Source organism: Podarcis bocagei (assembly GCF_964188305.1).
Source record: "Podarcis bocagei genome assembly, chromosome: 4".
NCBI lineage: Eukaryota > Metazoa > Chordata > Lepidosauria > Squamata > Lacertidae > Podarcis > Podarcis bocagei.
This window is the reverse complement of record NC_138128.1, coordinates 47,960,581-47,979,321: the sequence shown is the minus strand read 5'-3', so window position 1 is coordinate 47,979,321 and position 18,741 is coordinate 47,960,581. Positions and strand designations below refer to the sequence as shown.

The following is an 18,741-nucleotide window of genomic DNA, read 5'->3' as shown; positions in this document are numbered from 1 at the left end:
ACACTGCATTGCATATTTTGTTTATAGTGGGTTGATTGTTATGATGGTAAGAAAATGGTAAGAAATATAATTTTAAGTATTCACTGGTATCTTCAGGAAACGACACGAAAGACAGAGACCCTAACAAGAATAATAATTGCTTCAGAAATTAATGACAATGGCAATTCCTCCAATAACTAAGTATCTTTGTCCTTTATATAAAAGCAAAATGATTCCCCATCACAGATTACTTGATTTCTGTGAAATAAACACTTAACATTAATAGTTTTCCAAAGGGGCTTTAATATACAATTCTGTATTCCACCAAACAAAAGATCAATATCTTTGCAAAAGTTTTTTTTAATGAAATATTTATCAGGCTCTCTCCTGGGAGTTTTTCATCCCTGAAGCAAGAATACATCAAAGACATTTTATTTTAAACTCTTATCCCCATTCTTCAGCACCTCACATATTGACATTATTAAATGGCTTGCTAATGAATGTTAATTAAATCTCTTTGGTTGAAAAGGTTTTGGTGTGGGGAGGTATATATGATGTAAAATGTAAACAATCTTTAAATGTTGCAGAACTAAATCAGTGTCTTCCTTTTAACAGGTTCGAAAATGTAAGGTTGGTTATATTTAGACTCTAGATTGAGAAACAAATTAATGAAAGATAGGCATAATCTAAATGTACAGACTGAGATGTACAGTCAAAGATGTTGCCATCATACTAGCTAGCTAGCATAAAAAGGAAATACATTCACCAGTATGGGCTTAATGTTATCGCATACCTTCCCAATGTTCCTAATCAGTTTTGAGAATGACTTTAAACTTTCACAGATTAATGTTGTTCCGATAAAGTGATGAATTCTAAGCTTTATATTTTCTTAAGCTAAATTATTAGCATTCTAGTTATTTTTCATGTTTTTTCATGCTGAAGAAGAGGTAGTTTAAGCCAATATAGATATGGATATTTTACAGTTGATTACAATTTTATATGCAATATATTTACTTGGAAGCATGTATCACTGATTTCAACTGAACTTACTTCTAGTCTTGAGTACTTTGAAGTACAACAAAAACTGTAAAATCGAAATATCTGCTCCAAATATATCTATAGGATGGGGAGTGACTTCATTATGCGCAGCATTCAACTAACTGGGCATAAAAAATAGCATTGCCTATGCCAGAATGCTGCCTTTAATGAAAGAACACAGTAACCTCGAAGAAATATTTTGCTACAAATTATTTTAAAAACCATAATATTATCTAATCTGCATTCAAAAACATTTTAGTTCAGCTGGACATGCCAATGTCTCTTTTCCGTTCTAGTGGATGAGGTTTAATGATGCAATAGTGTTAGGCTACAATTTTGGGAGGTGGGTTGCTAAGCGGGAAACCACCTCCGGTGAAGCGTGAAGCTCTGGCTCTCGTTCCTTGGTAGTCATGCTCTATGTTACTCAAGGCTCTCTCCTTTTCCCTTAGGGATGGAAGTAGAAAAGAAAGAAAGAAAGAGGGCATATTATTACATTTTTTATCTCAGTATCATTTTGAAAAGTTCCAAAAGTTTTAATAGCAGCAATAGCTCTATCAGGAGATCATTAAAAATAAGTTGATGAAAGCTTGTTTAGCTAAACAACCACAATTAGATGCCTGTTTGGATCTAATTAGGTGACTGCTTACGGTACGCAGAATTATTAAAAATTAGAACTAAATGAGCTCTCCTAATGTTACCCCCTCAAAATGGTCACAGTTTCTCATTAAAAGAATAATAAATGTAAGACTTGGAATTTCTAATCTTGGCACTGTTCCTCCAAATGATTATTTGTTTTTCAAATAAAAAGCTGAAATCATCAAAGGCAAAAAAGGGATTTTTCCCCCTCTTTGTTGAATTTTAATGAAGAAATTGTGTTAGCCATTTTCACCATTTAACAGATTTATAGAGACAATTATCCAGTTCTTTTTACACAAAGCCAACACTGCCTATATAACTTTGAACTGATAGGTGTGACCGTTAGACTTAAAGCCATAGGAAGAACAATCACAACTTGAATTTAGCAGCCTTAAGAGAAAGCAGCATAGTTTAACTATCCACTCAGATATTTAATGAGGAAAGGGGGGGGGAGCCAGGAGAGCAATGTGAAAGACACATTTTCCTGAACTGAGATGTACAACTACATAAATGGAGCAAAATATTCAAACAAATTTATCAGATCACTGTAAACTGGTAGTACTAAAGCACAAAAATGCTGTATTATATTTTTTTTTAACAATTTTTTAAAAATCTTTGGACTTTTTATAGTACAGATCAAAGCCTCAAAAATGTCTGAAGCTAACAATAGGTTGTATGTATCCAGTGCTAGTTATCCCCAAAGCATACCCACTAAAATTAATGGGCACGTCTCACCTAAGGTCCATTACTTCCACTGCATATATTTTGAGTAGAACTTAGTTGGATACAACCCTATGGTTCAAAAAACTAAATAGTTTCCTGGAGAACATTTTAAATTTGCTTCCTAGTAAATGTTTTCTTTTAAAAAGTAATTCAAGGACTGTGGCGCTGAGGAAAAGAGAAAGGGTGAGATTGTTGCAAGCATGTATGCAACTGTGCACCAAACTCTCCTAAATAATGACTAATGTGCTGTGATCCAAACATGCAACAGAGAGCAAGAAGCAAAAGAGAGCTTATGATGATTTTCTGTAGCAGTCCCACAATCATGCCCTACACTGCAAATTTATTCAAGCTGTAATAGACACTGGACTATATACTAGACTAGAAAGAAGTAGCTAAACATGTGCAGGTCCCCTTGACTACATGACTATTTTGGAGGCAGAAGGAAGGAGAAGGAAATAGTAAGAAAAAAATAAAAATAAAAAAGAAGAAAGGAGATAGCTTAATTCTCCTTTCTGGACTTATAAACTAATTTACTATGGAAGTGGCATAAAACTGACAAAAATGAAAACCTCATAGTACTGTATGTAATACTCATATATATGTAGGCGTAACTCTATTCCTTATAGATGGTCCATTGCCCTTTAAAAATATAACAGTAGCAGGAAATGAAATTCTAGAAATAAAATACGGCAGAGTGAATTTCTTCCCCTGTAATGCTGAAATGGAAAAGCTAAGCCCAGGGTTCAAATTCTAAAGATTATAGCTGTTTTCAAAAGGACACTTAGCTGTTGGAAATGGATCGCTAGACATTATGGTAGCTTTGTGTATTGATCATAAAGCCCCAGGAAGGCCATTAGCCACGAACAATTGTTGCTAATTCCAAACATCAAGGCAACATTATGCCATTTGCAGATGGGCAGAGGTTTTGCTAATTCAGTCATCAGAACTGTTTGCTATCTAAAAACATGAAGTTTGGGTGGTAAAGGAAGTAACTAGTTTGAAATCAAATTCTGTATTTCTAAATGGGTACTAGTGCAGGTTCTAAAAATCACGTTCTAGCACAGGAAGGAGCGAAACAGGAATATATTAAATTATTTGAACTGCCCGATGCACATCTAATTCATAGATGGGGAGAAGCATGATTGCAAAAATCAAGACTGGTGACTGAGAACAGAATCAAGAGACTATTAGATCAGGTAAACAACATGTACATGCAGCTAAATAGGCATGTGTGTGATCACATGAAGTTCTAAACATGGGGTTTCTCTCATGTTAAGTGGTTTCTGCATAAGCAAATTGCGATGTTTGAATGGTTTTGAATTGACAGGTGTGATATTGAGAATTTCCAGAAGCAGGGATAGTCCAGGGCATGGGTAGGCAAACTAAGGCCCAGGGGCCAGATCTGGCCCAATCACCTTCTAAATCCGGCCAGCAGATGGTCTGGGAATCAGCGTGTTTTTACATGAGTAGAATGTGTCCTTTTATTTAAAATGCATCTCTGGGTTATTTGTGGGGCCTGCCTAGTGTTTTTACATGAGTAGAATGTGTGCTTTTATTTAATTAATTAATTAATTAATTAATTAATAATAATAATATTTTTAAAAAAGCATCTCTGGGTTATTTGTGGGCCATAGGAATTCGTTCATTATTTTTTTTCAAAATATAGTCCAGCCCCCCCACAAGTTATGAGGGACTGTGGACCAGCCCCCTGCTGAAAAAGTTTGCTGACCCCTGGTCTAGGGTTTTGTAATATGTAGCGGATTTTGGAAGACTGACTATATACTCTTTTCAAATTCCAATGTGAAGGAACAAAGCCCTCATCAATGAGAAACAGCAAAGCAGTTATTGGCATCCGTCTGTCTCGAAAGACAATGGAGTGCACCTTCTGGGGTGAAGTCAAACCCCATACACCAAACAAAGCAGTGATGGGATGCAATTCAAATAAGTCTGGAAATAGCAAACTCAGAGAGCAATTCAGCATCAAGCTATTATGATCATTACGTCAGTGCAAGCATTTTTTCTTGGAAGATGAAATGATCTCCCCTTTCCTTCCCCTACAGCCAATTTGGGGGTGGAAGTGGGTGCACAAGGTATGTACAGGGGAGAAGGGGGAGCTCTGTTGCACTAGCAGGACTCATTGCACTGTCTCCTGCTAGTGCAACTGTTTACTTGAGTCTGGACCAACATAAAAAGCCCAGAACAGAAATTAAATGAAGGGGGGAGGAGGGCAGGATGTGGCTGAAAAAAAGAGTTGCAATTAAAGGATTAAGAAAGCTGGGCACTGACATGGGAAAAGAGATAAAACTACACTTGGGGGAATTTTCACACAAGTGACTTACAGGAAGTACTCAATATTTGGCAATTTCACATATCTCACCAGGGGAACATGTATCCACACACATGAGATTGCTGTCATAATCCAATCTCAGCTGGGCAGTAATTTATTATTAAATAATGTAATTATTACCACCACTGGTACTATCACTTACTTGTTTTCATGTTCCTTGCGTTTTTGGGTGAGGTATTTCTTCTTTACATTTAGAAGCTCATTGGCAAGTCTTTCAATTTCATATTTGTATTCTTGACTCTGTGATTCATACATGTTCAATTCAGAAGACAAAACCTTAAAAAAACCCAAGAACAAACAAATGCCATGGGTGCTTTGTTGTCTTCTTGTACCTATATGGCTTTTATAAATAATTGTTATTTAAATCTGTCCCTGCACTGGGTAACAATTCTCTCATTCTGCATCATCATGATACATTAATTTATATACTGCTTAGTGTCTGGATGTTTGTAAGCAGTTTACAAAGCATAAAAACCAGTTTCACAACATGGTTAAAATACAGAATCATTAAAAGCATGCCATAATTAAAATACACAATGAACAGCTTAAAATACACAATAAAACAATCATTTAGTTTCATTGATACCAATATTGATAGCAGTTATAATATACAAAATATTTCCATTTGCACAGTACATGAATATATATACTATACTTACTGTGACATTCTGATCTTTTGAGAAATTCAAGAACAATATTCAAGTGGCTTAAAAATCATAAGGCTTAGAAAAGAACAAATTTAATGTTTTGTACTTGTGTTTTTGTTTCTCTGAGTTGAATCAGACTAAGTTACAGAGTAAACCCCCTGAAATTAATGCACACGACTAACTTAGATTCAAGTAGGTAGCTGTGTTGGTCTGACACAGTTGAAATAAATAATAAATAAATAAAAAATAATCCACTAGCACCTTAGAGACCAACTAAGTTTGTTCTGGGTATAAGCTTTCGTGTGAATGTACATTTCTTCAGATACCAATATTGAATATTGAATATTGTTCTTGACTATCTCAAAAGATTTTTCATACTATCAGAATGTCGCAGTAAGTATAGTACAGTGGTGCCCCGCAAGACGAATGCCTCGCAAGATGGAAAACTCGCTAGACGAAAGAGTTTTCCGTTTTGGAGGTGCTTCGCAAAACGAATCTCCTATGGGCTTGCTTCGCAAGACGAAAATGTCTTGCGAGTTCCTGCAGGGGTTTTTTCCTCCCCCCCCCTTTTTCTAAGCCGCTAAGCCACTTATCAGCTGATCCAATAAGCCGATAAGCCGCTAAAAGCTGCTAATAGCGCTAATCTGCTAATCCGTCAATGGGCTTGCTTCGCAAGACGAAAAAAACGCTAGACGAAGAGAATCACAGAACGGATTCTTTTCGTCTTGCGAGGCACCACTGTATATCTATTCATGTGCTGTGCAAATGGAAGTAGTCTGTATGTAATAACTGCTATCAATATTGGTATCAATGAAACCAAATGATTGTTTTATCGTATCTGAAGAAGTGTGCATGCACACGAAAGCTTATATCCAGAACAAACTTAGTTGGTCTCTAAGGTGCCACTACACATTTTTTTTATGACTAACCTAGGTCCATTAATTTCAATGGATCTGCTCTACCTTTGTTGGCTACAACTCTTTGACCATAAGCATAGACTGCTATTTTAGTTTCAAACATTACTCTATGAGCCCACAAACTTTAAAACAACCCAGACAACTAATTGCTGTGTTTTATCCAATGTCTCCGTAATATGTTGAGTGCAAAAGCCAGCACAAAAACCTTAATAGTCATCTCCGATTCGAGGTATAAGCTGCAGCCTTAGTTATTACCACCTATGGCAAATGGGTATTACTTTTCACACTGCTTTCCTTAGAATGCGTAAACAGGGATGGGAGGAGGGAAAAGAATGTACTCTATTGTATTTTCATGCAATGAAAATGAAGGAAGAACACTACATTACATATTAGCTGTTGCTGCTTAACATGGTGCATCAAGCGGTTCCAGGAGGCATAAACAAGCTTTTCTCACCCAAGAAATCCTGTCTTACAGTGACAAGGGGTTAAGAAAGATTACTCTTGTCAGCCCTCTAATAAGATGCGAGACTAATATAAGTCAATGCACCGTTAGAGAAAAATGAAGGATTTAGCAATGTTTTCTCAATCCGTTTCTGCTAGCTTGTTAAGGACAGAAGGAAAACTGTTTTGACGGGGATGTTTTAAAAAAAACTCATTTGAAAAGGAAATTAAGTCTCGTATAAAAATCTGGCAGCATCTCCAAAGACCCAAGTGGGATGCACATTTATAGTAATAGGCTGTAAATTTATGCTCTAATTAGATTTTAATTTCTTAATTTTATAAACAAATATTATACCACGAAATGCAAACAATAATGTTAGGAAATTCATACAATAGCTTTCTTCAGAACTGTATGTGTAAAGAACTCGTGGGCATTTCCCAAAAAGCACAGTTCATGTGATTCATAAGAATAGTCATGCTAAATTATGGATCACCAAACTTTATGATAGTAGCAGGTTTTTTTCTGTTCTATTTCCTAATGATCCCAACATGGAATTTCCTTTTTTCAAAGCTGCCACACACATCTTTATCAAGTTATCCACTATGACCCTAAGTTCCATTCCTAGACAGTCACCATCAGTTCAGATCCCATTAGCATATATGTGAAATTAATCATTTCCCCCCTATTGTGCATCACTTTACTCTTGCTTACATTGAACTGCATTCCCTTTTTATTGCCCATTCAACCAGTTTTAGAGAGATCCTTTTGAAGCTCCTCACAGTGCATTTCCATTTTAACCACCTTGAACAATTTGGTGCAATCAGGAAATTGGGCTGCTTCACTGCTCATTCCTAAGCACAGGTCCTAATGCCTATCATTGCGGGAGCTCCACTTTCTACATCCCTCTGTTGGGAGAACGGTCCATTTACTCCTACACTCTGCTTCCTGTTTCTTACCCAGTTACTGATTAATAACAGAACCTTTAGTCATTCCATAACTGCTAAGCTTACTCAGGAGCCTTTGGTGAGGTATTGTTTCAAAAGTATACAATATCAACAGGTTCACCTCTACCAATATGTTTGCTGACACTCTCAAAGAACTCTAAGAGGTTAGTGGTACAAGAACATAAGAACAGACTGCAGGATCAGGTGAAAGTCCCATATAGTCCAGCACTCTGTAGTCCGAGTGGCCAACGAGCCCAGGGAAACCCCACAAGCAGTGCAGCTGCATTCTCTCTACCCAACAGCTGGTATTCAGAGGCAAACTGCCCCTGAAAAAGACTTTACCAAAAGCATGCTGCTTCTGCTTCGATATGTTACTCAGAAGAATTCTGCCTCTGAATTTGGAAGTCCCATTTACCTTTCTGGGGTGACAACATACTTGTAGTTCTATTCTTAAAGTACTTATCCATGAATTAAGAAGTATACCTCCAGGTTCCAAAGACTTTTCAGAACACAAGTCCTTATGTCCCTGACAACAATGATTTCCTACTTCCTGGGGCTGCGGAATACAAGCTATCTATTTCTACACTCACTATTTATATAATGAATTATTGGAAATGACTCTTACTTTAAGTTGCTTGGTCTTCTCCCGCAGAGTGTGCCGATACAACTGCAACTGTTCTGCTGCTTCTGGTCCAGGCTGACGGGCCAAGAGGTGCTTCAGCTCTACATACAGTTTCTCCTTCTCCTAGGAGACAAGGTGAGATGAAACCAATTTGGAAGTTACGATTGTTCACTTGCCACCTTAGAATGTATGTAAGGAGAGGGAATGCAAAGACATGAGAACAGAAATATAAAAACAATCCAGACCATAAAGATTTTCATAAGCTAACTGTTTTGGTTTAGCTGTGGTGCTTTACTTCTTCTCAAACAAAAAATTGTATCTGCTATCTTAGTAAATATGGTTTATCCTGAGTCAATTCCTCCAACAAGTCAGTCCACTTCTACCGATGAATCTATTTTGCACCTGTACTACACCAAGTGGCTACCAGCAAGCATATGAAAATGTTGCACAGTATATTAATGAAAACTGTAAATCACGCTGTAAGACAGTAATGAGGTAATCCTTTCTAATTTTCACAAGGTTTTACAGTTTAAAAACTGATCATACTAAGATATTATTTTATTTATATTTTTATCTTAAAACATTTGCTCTGCCACTCAGTATCATAGTGCTTTTAAGCCAGCCTGCAAGAATAATCATATATAACATATATAACAATTAGCCAAGCACTAATATTCCAAAAACCCAAGAAAGCTAACAACATAATTAGAACAGGGCAGCACAAATTTAACAACCACCATACAAATACATAATTATATGGATTACTCATAGGCACAACACAGAACTTTTATCAAGAGCATATGCGAAAATATAAACATGCTGGCCTATAATGCTGATTCAAGCAAAATAGAAAAGTTTTGCATCTTTTCACTGTTAATTTGAGCTGAATTTTGCGTCTCTTTCACTATAGTTTTGCTTCTCTTTAACGAAGTATGGCAAATGCATCTCAAACCATATGGTTCTACTTCTGCAGGTATTCATGTTTATTGAGGTGCAGAACTCAAGGCTTGAGTTCGCTGATTGCAGTTGCACTTTCATCCTTTTCCCTAGGCTATATAATTGGGCTTAAAACCCCAGAGTGTTTAACATATCATATTGAAGCATACACTGCTGAAGATAAATTCAAATTCAATCCTTTGTTGTAATTTTTAAATTGATTTTATTATCTTTGAGGGTTTTTTTAAACAATCAAGCTGTGTGTAAATTCTATAAAATAAATAATAATCCTAGCCACTGGCATTTTTTACATGGAGTTCATCTTGCAACATGCTTAAGATTTGCATTACCAAATCCACTCCTAATGTACCAGTATTCTATACTTAGTTACAATCACCCACTCAAAATTAATATTCTGTTGAAACAACATAATGCTTGAAATATGCAATGATGTACTAACAAAACTGATTTAGTCTTCCCTAATTTTCATGATCTTGATCCTGCCCTTTCTTCAAGGAATCTAGGCAATGGTTTGAAAGAGAGGTGAATATGTTAGTACTGTAAAACATGCCCTCACTATACAGTTTTTGACAGATGCTGAAGACACACCACTTTACCCTGGCCATTGACACTATGCTTTTGGGACCCACACTATATTTGTAATTGCAATTTGTTTTAAACTCTTTGCGCTGTATTTTAAATTGTTGTGACCCACCCTCAGATCTTAGAGTGAAAGCGTGGTAGAATAATAATAATAATGTAGAGAATACTTGTATGGGTAGGAATCCATACACCTGCAAACAGTTTGGCCACTGTTGTATCCCAGTTTACTTAGACTTTTTTTTACAACAATCAAAAAGAGTGCCAGCAATTATTCACCAAAAGTCACCAGATCTGGTCTCCCTTTCATCCTACACAAAGTTCTTTTAGTTTCGGGCTTCCTGAGCTTGTTTGGAGGTTCTAGCAGGGGAGCGCAGCTATCGTATACCCTTGACCGAAGAACGGTACACTCCTTCTATCTGGGATGGTCGTCCTCTTCCACCGAGCGCGCAGCTTCGGGAGGGACACACATGGAGCGGTGAGGGAGGAAGGGGACACCCGCCTAGCCAGCCAGATCAGCCGAATCAACCCTGGCGATCAATGGGGTGACAGATGTCGCAGCCAGATCGCCCTCACATCCTAGTTTCGAGCTTCCTGTTTCCGGTGCGCCAGGAATGGAGTTTCTCTCAACACAGCGGGAGACAGACAGACAGAGATAATCAGATAATGATGGAGGAACTTCATTATCTGTATTCCTCTTCGGCTGGAAGAGGAACCAGGCTCTCATCTGCCATTTGCTTGGCAGTCTGGCACTCACTTCCCCATGAATGTGATGGCAGGCAAAGGCACTGGGTGCATGGAGCACTCTGGCTGCTGCGACACCCCCCCCCATCCTGTCCCTGGAAGCACAGGTTATCCTGTTAATTGGGCTTTAATTGGAGTAAACTACAGACACATGCCAGAGACAATGAGATAAGAAGCTGCAAAAACAACGCAGCTACAAGGATGTGAAAGGTTTGGATTGAGAGCAGATTTCATTTAGTGAAAGAGAAAGTGGGGGGAGAGGAGCCCATGGTTTGCTTACTCACAGTTTTTCTCTACATTTATGATACAGCCTAGAATGCAAGTTTTATTTTAAAATATCAGCACAAGTGAGAATGGAATAAATTGGGATAGAATATGGAATTTAACAAAATTGGAAATGGGTATGTGAGAGAAAGGAACTGAGAGGTAGGGGGGAGGGAGAAACGCTATGCTTTGAAAATATAGAGCAAAATCCTCCCTAATCTCCATTATCCATAAAGGAATGTGTTTGAGATAAGGTTAAATGGTCATAAATCAGTGGCAGGGAGGAAATGAGCCTACCAGCTGCGAGAATAGAAGTTTCTAGACTGACTGTCTGGAAAAATGGTGAAGACGGCTTGTTTACTGGAAGCCGAATCACGGGATGAAGTGATGCAGTGACTTTTGGAAACTGTGAGATAACAGCTTCTCCCAAGACATGACGGGAACCATCAACAGTTGCAGGAATAACGGATATACCACCATATATGGATGGGGAAACATCATGGGGAAAATTGTCACATGTAGGAAAGAATAAGGAGTACAGCTAAAGTTCCTCACTTGAAACTTTATAAATTACCTATTATGCCAACACTAATTGAAATCACAAGACTGTAGCTGTTATATAAGGGATTATTATATCTGGATGGAATGGAAATTATTAAATTTTTGGAATGCAGAAAAAATGTAGAAGAATGAACTAATCAACTCTAGCATGCGAGGGAGCTAGTTTAATTAAATCATATAATTTGACATATGAATATTTGGCATTAATAATTGTATTAATTGGATAAAATTTGTTTTGTTATAATGAGGCTGTTATTGGAATGATATTGGAAAATCAATAAAAAATATTTTTTTTAAAAAAACACAGTTCTTCTAGTTTCTCCTTGAAATGATAGATGCCGTAGTTAAACACTTTGCTGGAAGAAAGTCTTTCATCTTTGTCACTGATCTTTTCATTCATATTTTGCATGGATTCTTTCTGCTTTAAATCCAGTCTCATTTTGCAATATTTGACAATGTCCTTACAATGTTCAAACAAAGTGGCTGCATCTTTCATGGTTTGCTTTGTGGCCAGTTAATCGGAAACTGAAAAGCAACATGACAGAGCAGAAAAGACAGTTGCTGAATGATGTCAAATATGCTTAAAGCCTTTTTTAAAAATGCTTTGAAATTTTCTTTTTGTTTGTGTATACATGAGAAACATTTTATTGCTGTTCAGAAAACTATGCATATTTTTGTATCACTAACTGTCATGGGCTTCAGAGAGGTGCACTTCAAACCCCAACCAAAGAAAGACAAAGAAACTCTAGGAATAAGTTGCAATTTACCATTTCTTTATCCCAGTTGGAATAATAATAATAATAATAATAATAATAATAATAATAATAATAATAATAATAATAATAATAATAATTATATCCCGCCCTCCCCAGCCGAAGCCGGGCTCAGGGCGGCTAACAACACTAAAATAGTGCAACATTAAAAAAACTAATTAAAATCAAAATTGATGGCAACCATAAACTAAAGTTCTGTAAAGATTGCCAAAGGAGGGAGTCAGGCTGCACCCCGACCAAAGGCCTGGTGGAACAGCTCTGTCTTGCAGGCCCTGCGGAAAGATGTCAAGTCCTGCAGGGCCCTTGTCTCTTGTGACAGAGCGTTCCACCAGGTTGGAGCCGCAGCCGAAAAAGCCCTGGCTCTAGTTGAGGTCAGCCTAACCTCTCTGTGGCCTGGGACCTTCAAGATGTTTTTATTTGAAGACCGTAAGTTCCTCTGTGGGGCATACCAGGAGAGGCGGTCCCGTAGGTACGAGGGTCCTAGGCCGTATAGGGCTTTGAAGGTTAAAACCAGCACCTTAAACCTGATCCTGTACTCCACCGGGAGCCAGTGCAGCTGGTATAGCACCGGGTGAATGTGATCTCGCAGCGAAGACCCCGTAAGGAGTCTCGCCATGACATTCTGCACCCGCTGGAGTTTCTGGGTCAGTCTCAAGGGCAGCCCCACGTAGAGCGAGTTACAATAATCCAGTCTGGAGGTGACCATCGTGTGGATCACAGTGGCTAGGTCAGGGCGAGAGAGGTAAGGAGCCAACTGCTTAGCTTGGCGGCGATGAAAAAATGCCGCCTTTGTTATAGCTGCAATCTGCGCCTCCATGGAGAGGGAGGTATCGAAGATTACACCCAAACTCTTAACGGATGGTGCTGGCACTAATTGCACCCCCGCAAGAGATGGGAGTTGCCCCCTCAATCCCATATCGTCCTGTCCCAGCCAGAGGACCTCTGTCTTCGAAGGATTTAACTTCAAGCGGCTCCCACGTAACCATCCAGCCACAGCTTCCAAGCATCTGATCAGTGTGTCTGGGGCCGAGTCAGGATGGCCATCCATCTACAGATAGAGTAGGGTGTCATCAGCATACTGATGGCAGCCCAGCCCAAACCTCTGGACAAGCTGGACGAGGGGGCGCATAAAGATGTTAAAAAGCATCGGGGAGAGTATCACACCCTGGGACACTCCACACACCAAGAAGTGGCGCGATGACAATTCCCCCCCAAGCGCCACCCTCTGTCCCCGACCAGAGAGAAACGAGCGCAGCCATTGAAGGACTGTGCCCTGGATCCCTACGTTGGCAAGGCGGTGGTCCAGGAGTTCGTGATCGACCATGTAGAAGGCTGCTGACAGGTCTAGAAGAATCAGCAGCCCCGACCCGCCTCGATCCAGCTGCCTGCGGAGATCATCTGTTAGGGCGACCAGAGCAGTCTCAGTCCCATGACCAGCGCGGAAGCAGGACTGGAATGGAACCAGAGCCGATGTTTCATCCAGAAACCTACCAAGCTGTTCAGCAACCGCTCTCTCAATCACCTTACCAGGAATGGAAGATTCGAAACCGGGCGGTAATTGGATAATCTAAGGGATCTAATGATGTTTTCTTTAAGAGCGGGCGCACCACTGCCTCCTTCAATTCCCCTGGGAATGTCCCAGTGCCAAGGGACAAATTGATGATATCCCCCAGGGGGGCCCGCACCTCATCTGGACATGCTCTAATCAGCCAAGACGGGCACGGGTTGAGAGGACAAGTGGTGGGCTTTCCAGCTCGGAGGAGTCTGTCCACATCGGCTGGGGATATCCGGTCAAAGTGGTCCAATACTGGACCTGAGGACAGTCGAGGGGCCTCTAGTTCCTTTATTGTATCCAAATTGGCAGGGAGGTCATGGCGGAGCAACAAGACCTTCTCCACAAAAAAGCTCGCAAATGCCTCACAGCTGTGTGTCAAATTGTTTTTTAAATTTGGCTGTCCTTCGAGGGACGTTAAAGACCGAATTATACTAAATAATTGCGCTGGGCGAGAGCTAGCGGATGCAATGGAGGCCGAGAAGTAGGACTTCTTAGCGGCCTTCACTGCCATCTCGTAGGTTTTCATAAAAACCCTATAAGATGTTCTTGAAGCTCCGTCACGGGCACCCCGCCATACTCGCTCTAGCCGTTTGAGGTCCCACTTCATTTTCCGGAACTCCTCGGTAAACCAGGGAGTCCGGTTTCTGCGGGGTCGCAGAGGGCGCTTAGGTGCGATCTCATTGATGGCTGCCAGTAGCTGGGTATTCCAGCCCTCAACAAGCTCAGTCAATGAGTCACCAGGGGGAGAAAGGTCCCGCAAGGCTTGACGGAATCTATCAGGGTCCATCAGCCTCTGCCGGTGAGCCCAAATCAGCTCGCCACCTAAGCAGGGTGGGGGTGGAACGTCAGCCCTGGCTTTCAGAGCGTAGTGATCAGACCATGGCACCTTCATCGAAGGAAACATGATCATATCTATACCGACGCCAAAGATCAAATCCAGCGTGTGGCCTGCTTGATGTGTGGGGCCTGAAACAAACTGGGAGAGCCCTAGTGTCGGGAATCTGGGAATCTGTATTGGATTTAAAATAGTTTTCATATATGTAACTTTCAGCTGTTTTTATATAAATATGTTTTTATATATATTTTTATATAGGTTTGTGAAGTTGCCACTAGATGCTTCATAGGAGGTGATTAATAAATGAAATAAGTGGTATGTTGTGAACTACCCTGTTATCTCTGGATGAAGGCAAAAATCTCTGGATGATATGTGCAAAAATCAGGAGTAAATATAGCTCTGCTCAGACCTCCCTTGGAGTACTGTGTTGGATTTGCAGCATAACAGTTAAAGGAGGATGTTGATAAACTAGAAAAGATTCAAAAGACACCAAAGCTTATAAACAGTCTAAAACGCAAGCCATAGAATTATGAGGAAAGTTGTGCTTTGAATGGAGCTGGGAAAGGGGGTTAAGTTGACTTCTGTGGAATTTAAAATGTTATTAAAGAAGATTAACAGTTGCTCAACATTTTCTATAAGGATAAAACAATGGACTTGGACTACCAGAATACAGCTTTCAGTTAACATTGGAATGGGTAAAGACAATAGCAGCTTAGGAACAGTCTAGAGAAGCTGTGAAAATTTCTTCTCCTGTAATTTTTAAGAGATTGGGCAGTCATCCATTAGGAATTCTTTTGGCATATGTTATTCTCCAGAGCAGGCATAGGCAAACTCGGCCCTCCAGATGTTTTGGGACTACAACTCCCATCATCCCTAGCTAACAGGACCAGTTGTCAGGGATGATGGGAATTGTAGTCTCAAAACATCTGGAGGGCCGAGTTTGCCTATGCCTGCTCTAGGAGCATATGTGATCCCCTCCAATTCTAAGATTCTGCAATTTAAAGAATATAGCTAAAACCTAGTGGAAAGGGTTTATTGGCCCTTGAAAAGGTTATTATGAAGAAGACTAATTCTGAGTTCGGACAGCACAGATTTTTCAAATGAAGCTCTGGCATGTCTTTAAAAGCCAGTAGAGGGCCAAACAGACACAACTAGCAAGAGCCGGTGTATGTTAATCAGTAAAATCAAAAGGTCTTGGGAAATTAAATAGCAAATACATGGCACAGCTTAGAAATAACTTAGGTGCTAGAAAACAAAGAAACAGAATGGTCTCAGTGGCTTCAGAATGCCTCTTCATATGGCTTCCTTCCAGTTACAATTTCTTCATGGAGCAGAAAAAAACAAACACGGTCCCCAGATTTTATCTGCTAAACCCAAGTGTTCTTTTATGACAGACGGGTTATCATCGGCATCCAATTGCTATATTGGATCAGACCAGCATTCTGTCAAACCCAGTGTTTTTTTCTTGGAACTGTGGTCAATGTCAGATTATGCTGTGAAAGAGCACAGCAATGGAGTATATTTAAAAATCTAGTATTTATTTAATTAGTCCTTTAGAAGCTGAACTGAAAATGGAGAATAATCACTTTTTCCCTTCCACCATAAAAAGCATTTCCCCTTTTTTCTAGGGCAAAGTAATTCGTTGTCATTTGTTTGCGAATTCAGAAGTCTACACCACTTAAAAAGAAGGAGGGGGGGAGGCAGAGACATCACCTTGCCAACAAAGGTCCGTATAGTAAAAGCTATGGTTTTCCCAGTAGTGATGTATGGAAGTGAGAGCTGGACCATAAAGAAGGCTGATCGCCGAAGAATTTATGCTTTTGAATTATGGTGCTGGAGGAGACTCTTGAGAGTCCCATGGACTGCAAGAAGATCAAACCTCTCTATTCTTAAGGAAATCAGCCCTGAGTGCTCACTGGAAGGACAGGTCCTAAAGCTGAGGCTCCAATACTTTGGCCACCTCATGAGAAGAGAAGACTCCCTGGAAAAGACCCTGATGTTGGGAAAGATGGAGGGCACAAGGAGAAGGGGACGACAGAGGACGAGATGGTTGGACAGTGTTCTCGAAGCTACCAGCATGAGTTTGACCAAACTGCGGGAGGCAGTGGAAGACAGGAGTGCCTGGCGTGCTGTGGTCCATGGGGTCACGAAGAGTCGGACATGACTAAACGACTATGCAACAACAGCACATCACTGAACCTCATATTTCAATGCACTCCATTGTGAGCCACATCAAAGCCTCAACTGGCTGCAGCTTAATAATTTTTTCCTTCAAATACACCTTATTCTTCCTAGCAAGAGTGACCTAATCACAAATCTTGTCAGATTTCAATACATGACTACACTACTGATAGTAAACAAAGTCCTAAAAGGCATTAAGCCATTCTGAATTAGCTTTCACTGTATTATAGAGAAAGCTGATTTTTAAATCATATGAATGGTGCTGAAGTGACAGTCAATTGGGGCTTCCAATAAAGCCAACAGGTCTGAAAAATATAAGCTTGAGGGTTGCCTTTTGGGAAACTTTGTGGGTCTCCCGTGTGTGTGTGTGTGTGCTGAAAATGGTTACTAGAAAGCATTTCAACCGAACAAATACTTAAACAAAAAATGTCCTCTGCTTTTCCATTGGTGTTATTCTTTTAAGAAATCAGTAGAGATATCTTGCCCTTCTATTAAGATAAGGGGTGATATCCATTGTTAGTCATACTCAAAGAAGAACCATGGAAGTCAATGGATTTAAAGAACCTACCGTAAGTCTGTTAATTTCAGTGGGTCTACTCCAAATATGACTTAGTCAACCTAGAATCCCAGAATCTGTCTTAATACAGGTTTAGCACTTCATCAGAAGATTTCTGTTCTAATGCAACTGTCTGTTAGAAATGAAACCCTAAACTACTAGTTTCTGGATTGCCTTAAAAAATAAGCACTGCACAGTAAACAGACAAATATGTTGGGAATCTGTCAGTACCATAAATGACTCAGAAAAACAAGAGAAAAGGATGGTAATGTTAAAAGGGACATCCTTGACCAATTTTTTATTTTTTGCTCGATGTATTTAACTAGTAATGAGTTTCAGACCCGCATTTCTGCAGAAAGCTTTGCATCATGAGACTTCAACCAGAAAGAAAGAAAAATATTTTAAACAGAGATGTAGAAGAAGAAAAAAGATTGAACCCACATGGATATTTTGCTTCACATTTAAGCTGCCTTTGCTGATCATCCTCTTTGCCTGCTTTTCTTGCTACTATGTAGCACTATAAGTCTTCCTGTCAGACTCCTGGGTGTGAATAAAAAGAATTGTAGAAAAAACATCTATCTACAGTACACATACTTCTAGTTAATCACTCAATTGCGTGGAGTGTGGCCAATATTTTCAAAAGCAATTCATGATCTTGAAGCCTGGAGCCAGAGAGGCTGCACTTGTTATGAATAAAACTTACCTAGTTTTAGACTTTTTGGTATCCATGAACAAAGATACCAAAATAAAATGAAAAATATCAATATCATTTACAAGATACATTTTCTTTCACAATACAACCTCATAATTATTACAGAGATCACTGTTTTGAAATTATCCCACAACAAAAATCACTAGTTTACTCATAGGTGAAATTCCATTATGCAATTCAAAATAGGATTGAACTGTTTTTCATGCTGTTGGCTTTTCCATTAATTGTGGCTATAGAAGATGGCAACTGTTTTCACAACCAAACATGTCCCAGCCTTGAATGTTGTACATGTTTGTATTTTGTAAGAGGGTCCTGGTAATATGGATAAATAAGGAGCAGCTGATAGACCGCTGGTCTTATTTGCAATTGGTTTCCAATTTATTTCTCTCGTAACCCTCAACAAGGGCCAACCAAGTCCTCTGAACATTGTGCAATGGAGTGGATAATAACCCCATTTAGAGACAATGCATACATTTCTATTAGAAAGTGAAATCTATCCTATGCAGCTGAAACTGGTTTCCTCTCCAATATGTATTACTGCCATCATCTAGCAGCAGCAGAACCACATGTCTTGTATTACACCCATTATTATTATCACTAAACAGTATCTATTTCTTTTAAGTCTTGTCATTTAATTTGTCACTGAGTTAAGATCACCAAATGTCAGGGAAACATCAAAAGGAAGCCCATTATACTTAATTCTTTCTTCTTCAAAGAAGAAACAAAATG

The 18,741-nt window shown here is 39.4% G+C and overlaps 1 protein-coding gene across 1 annotated transcript in view; it reads right to left on the bottom strand.

The window, feature by feature from the left end:
* Positions 1 to 262: 262 nt before the first annotated feature.
* CFAP58 (cilia and flagella associated protein 58) overlaps positions 263 to 18,741 on the bottom strand; it is an 86,891-nt gene continuing 68,412 nt past the window's right edge. Inside the window, exons 16-18 of the mRNA XM_081192007.1 lie at positions 8,299 to 8,418; positions 4,866 to 4,999; positions 263 to 1,461 (exon numbers count right to left, since the gene is read on the bottom strand). Of these exons, the coding sequence (XP_081048133.1) occupies positions 1,341 to 1,461; positions 4,866 to 4,999; positions 8,299 to 8,418 (375 nt within the window). The 3' untranslated portion in view covers positions 263 to 1,340. The remainder of the gene's footprint in view (positions 1,462 to 4,865; positions 5,000 to 8,298; positions 8,419 to 18,741) is intronic.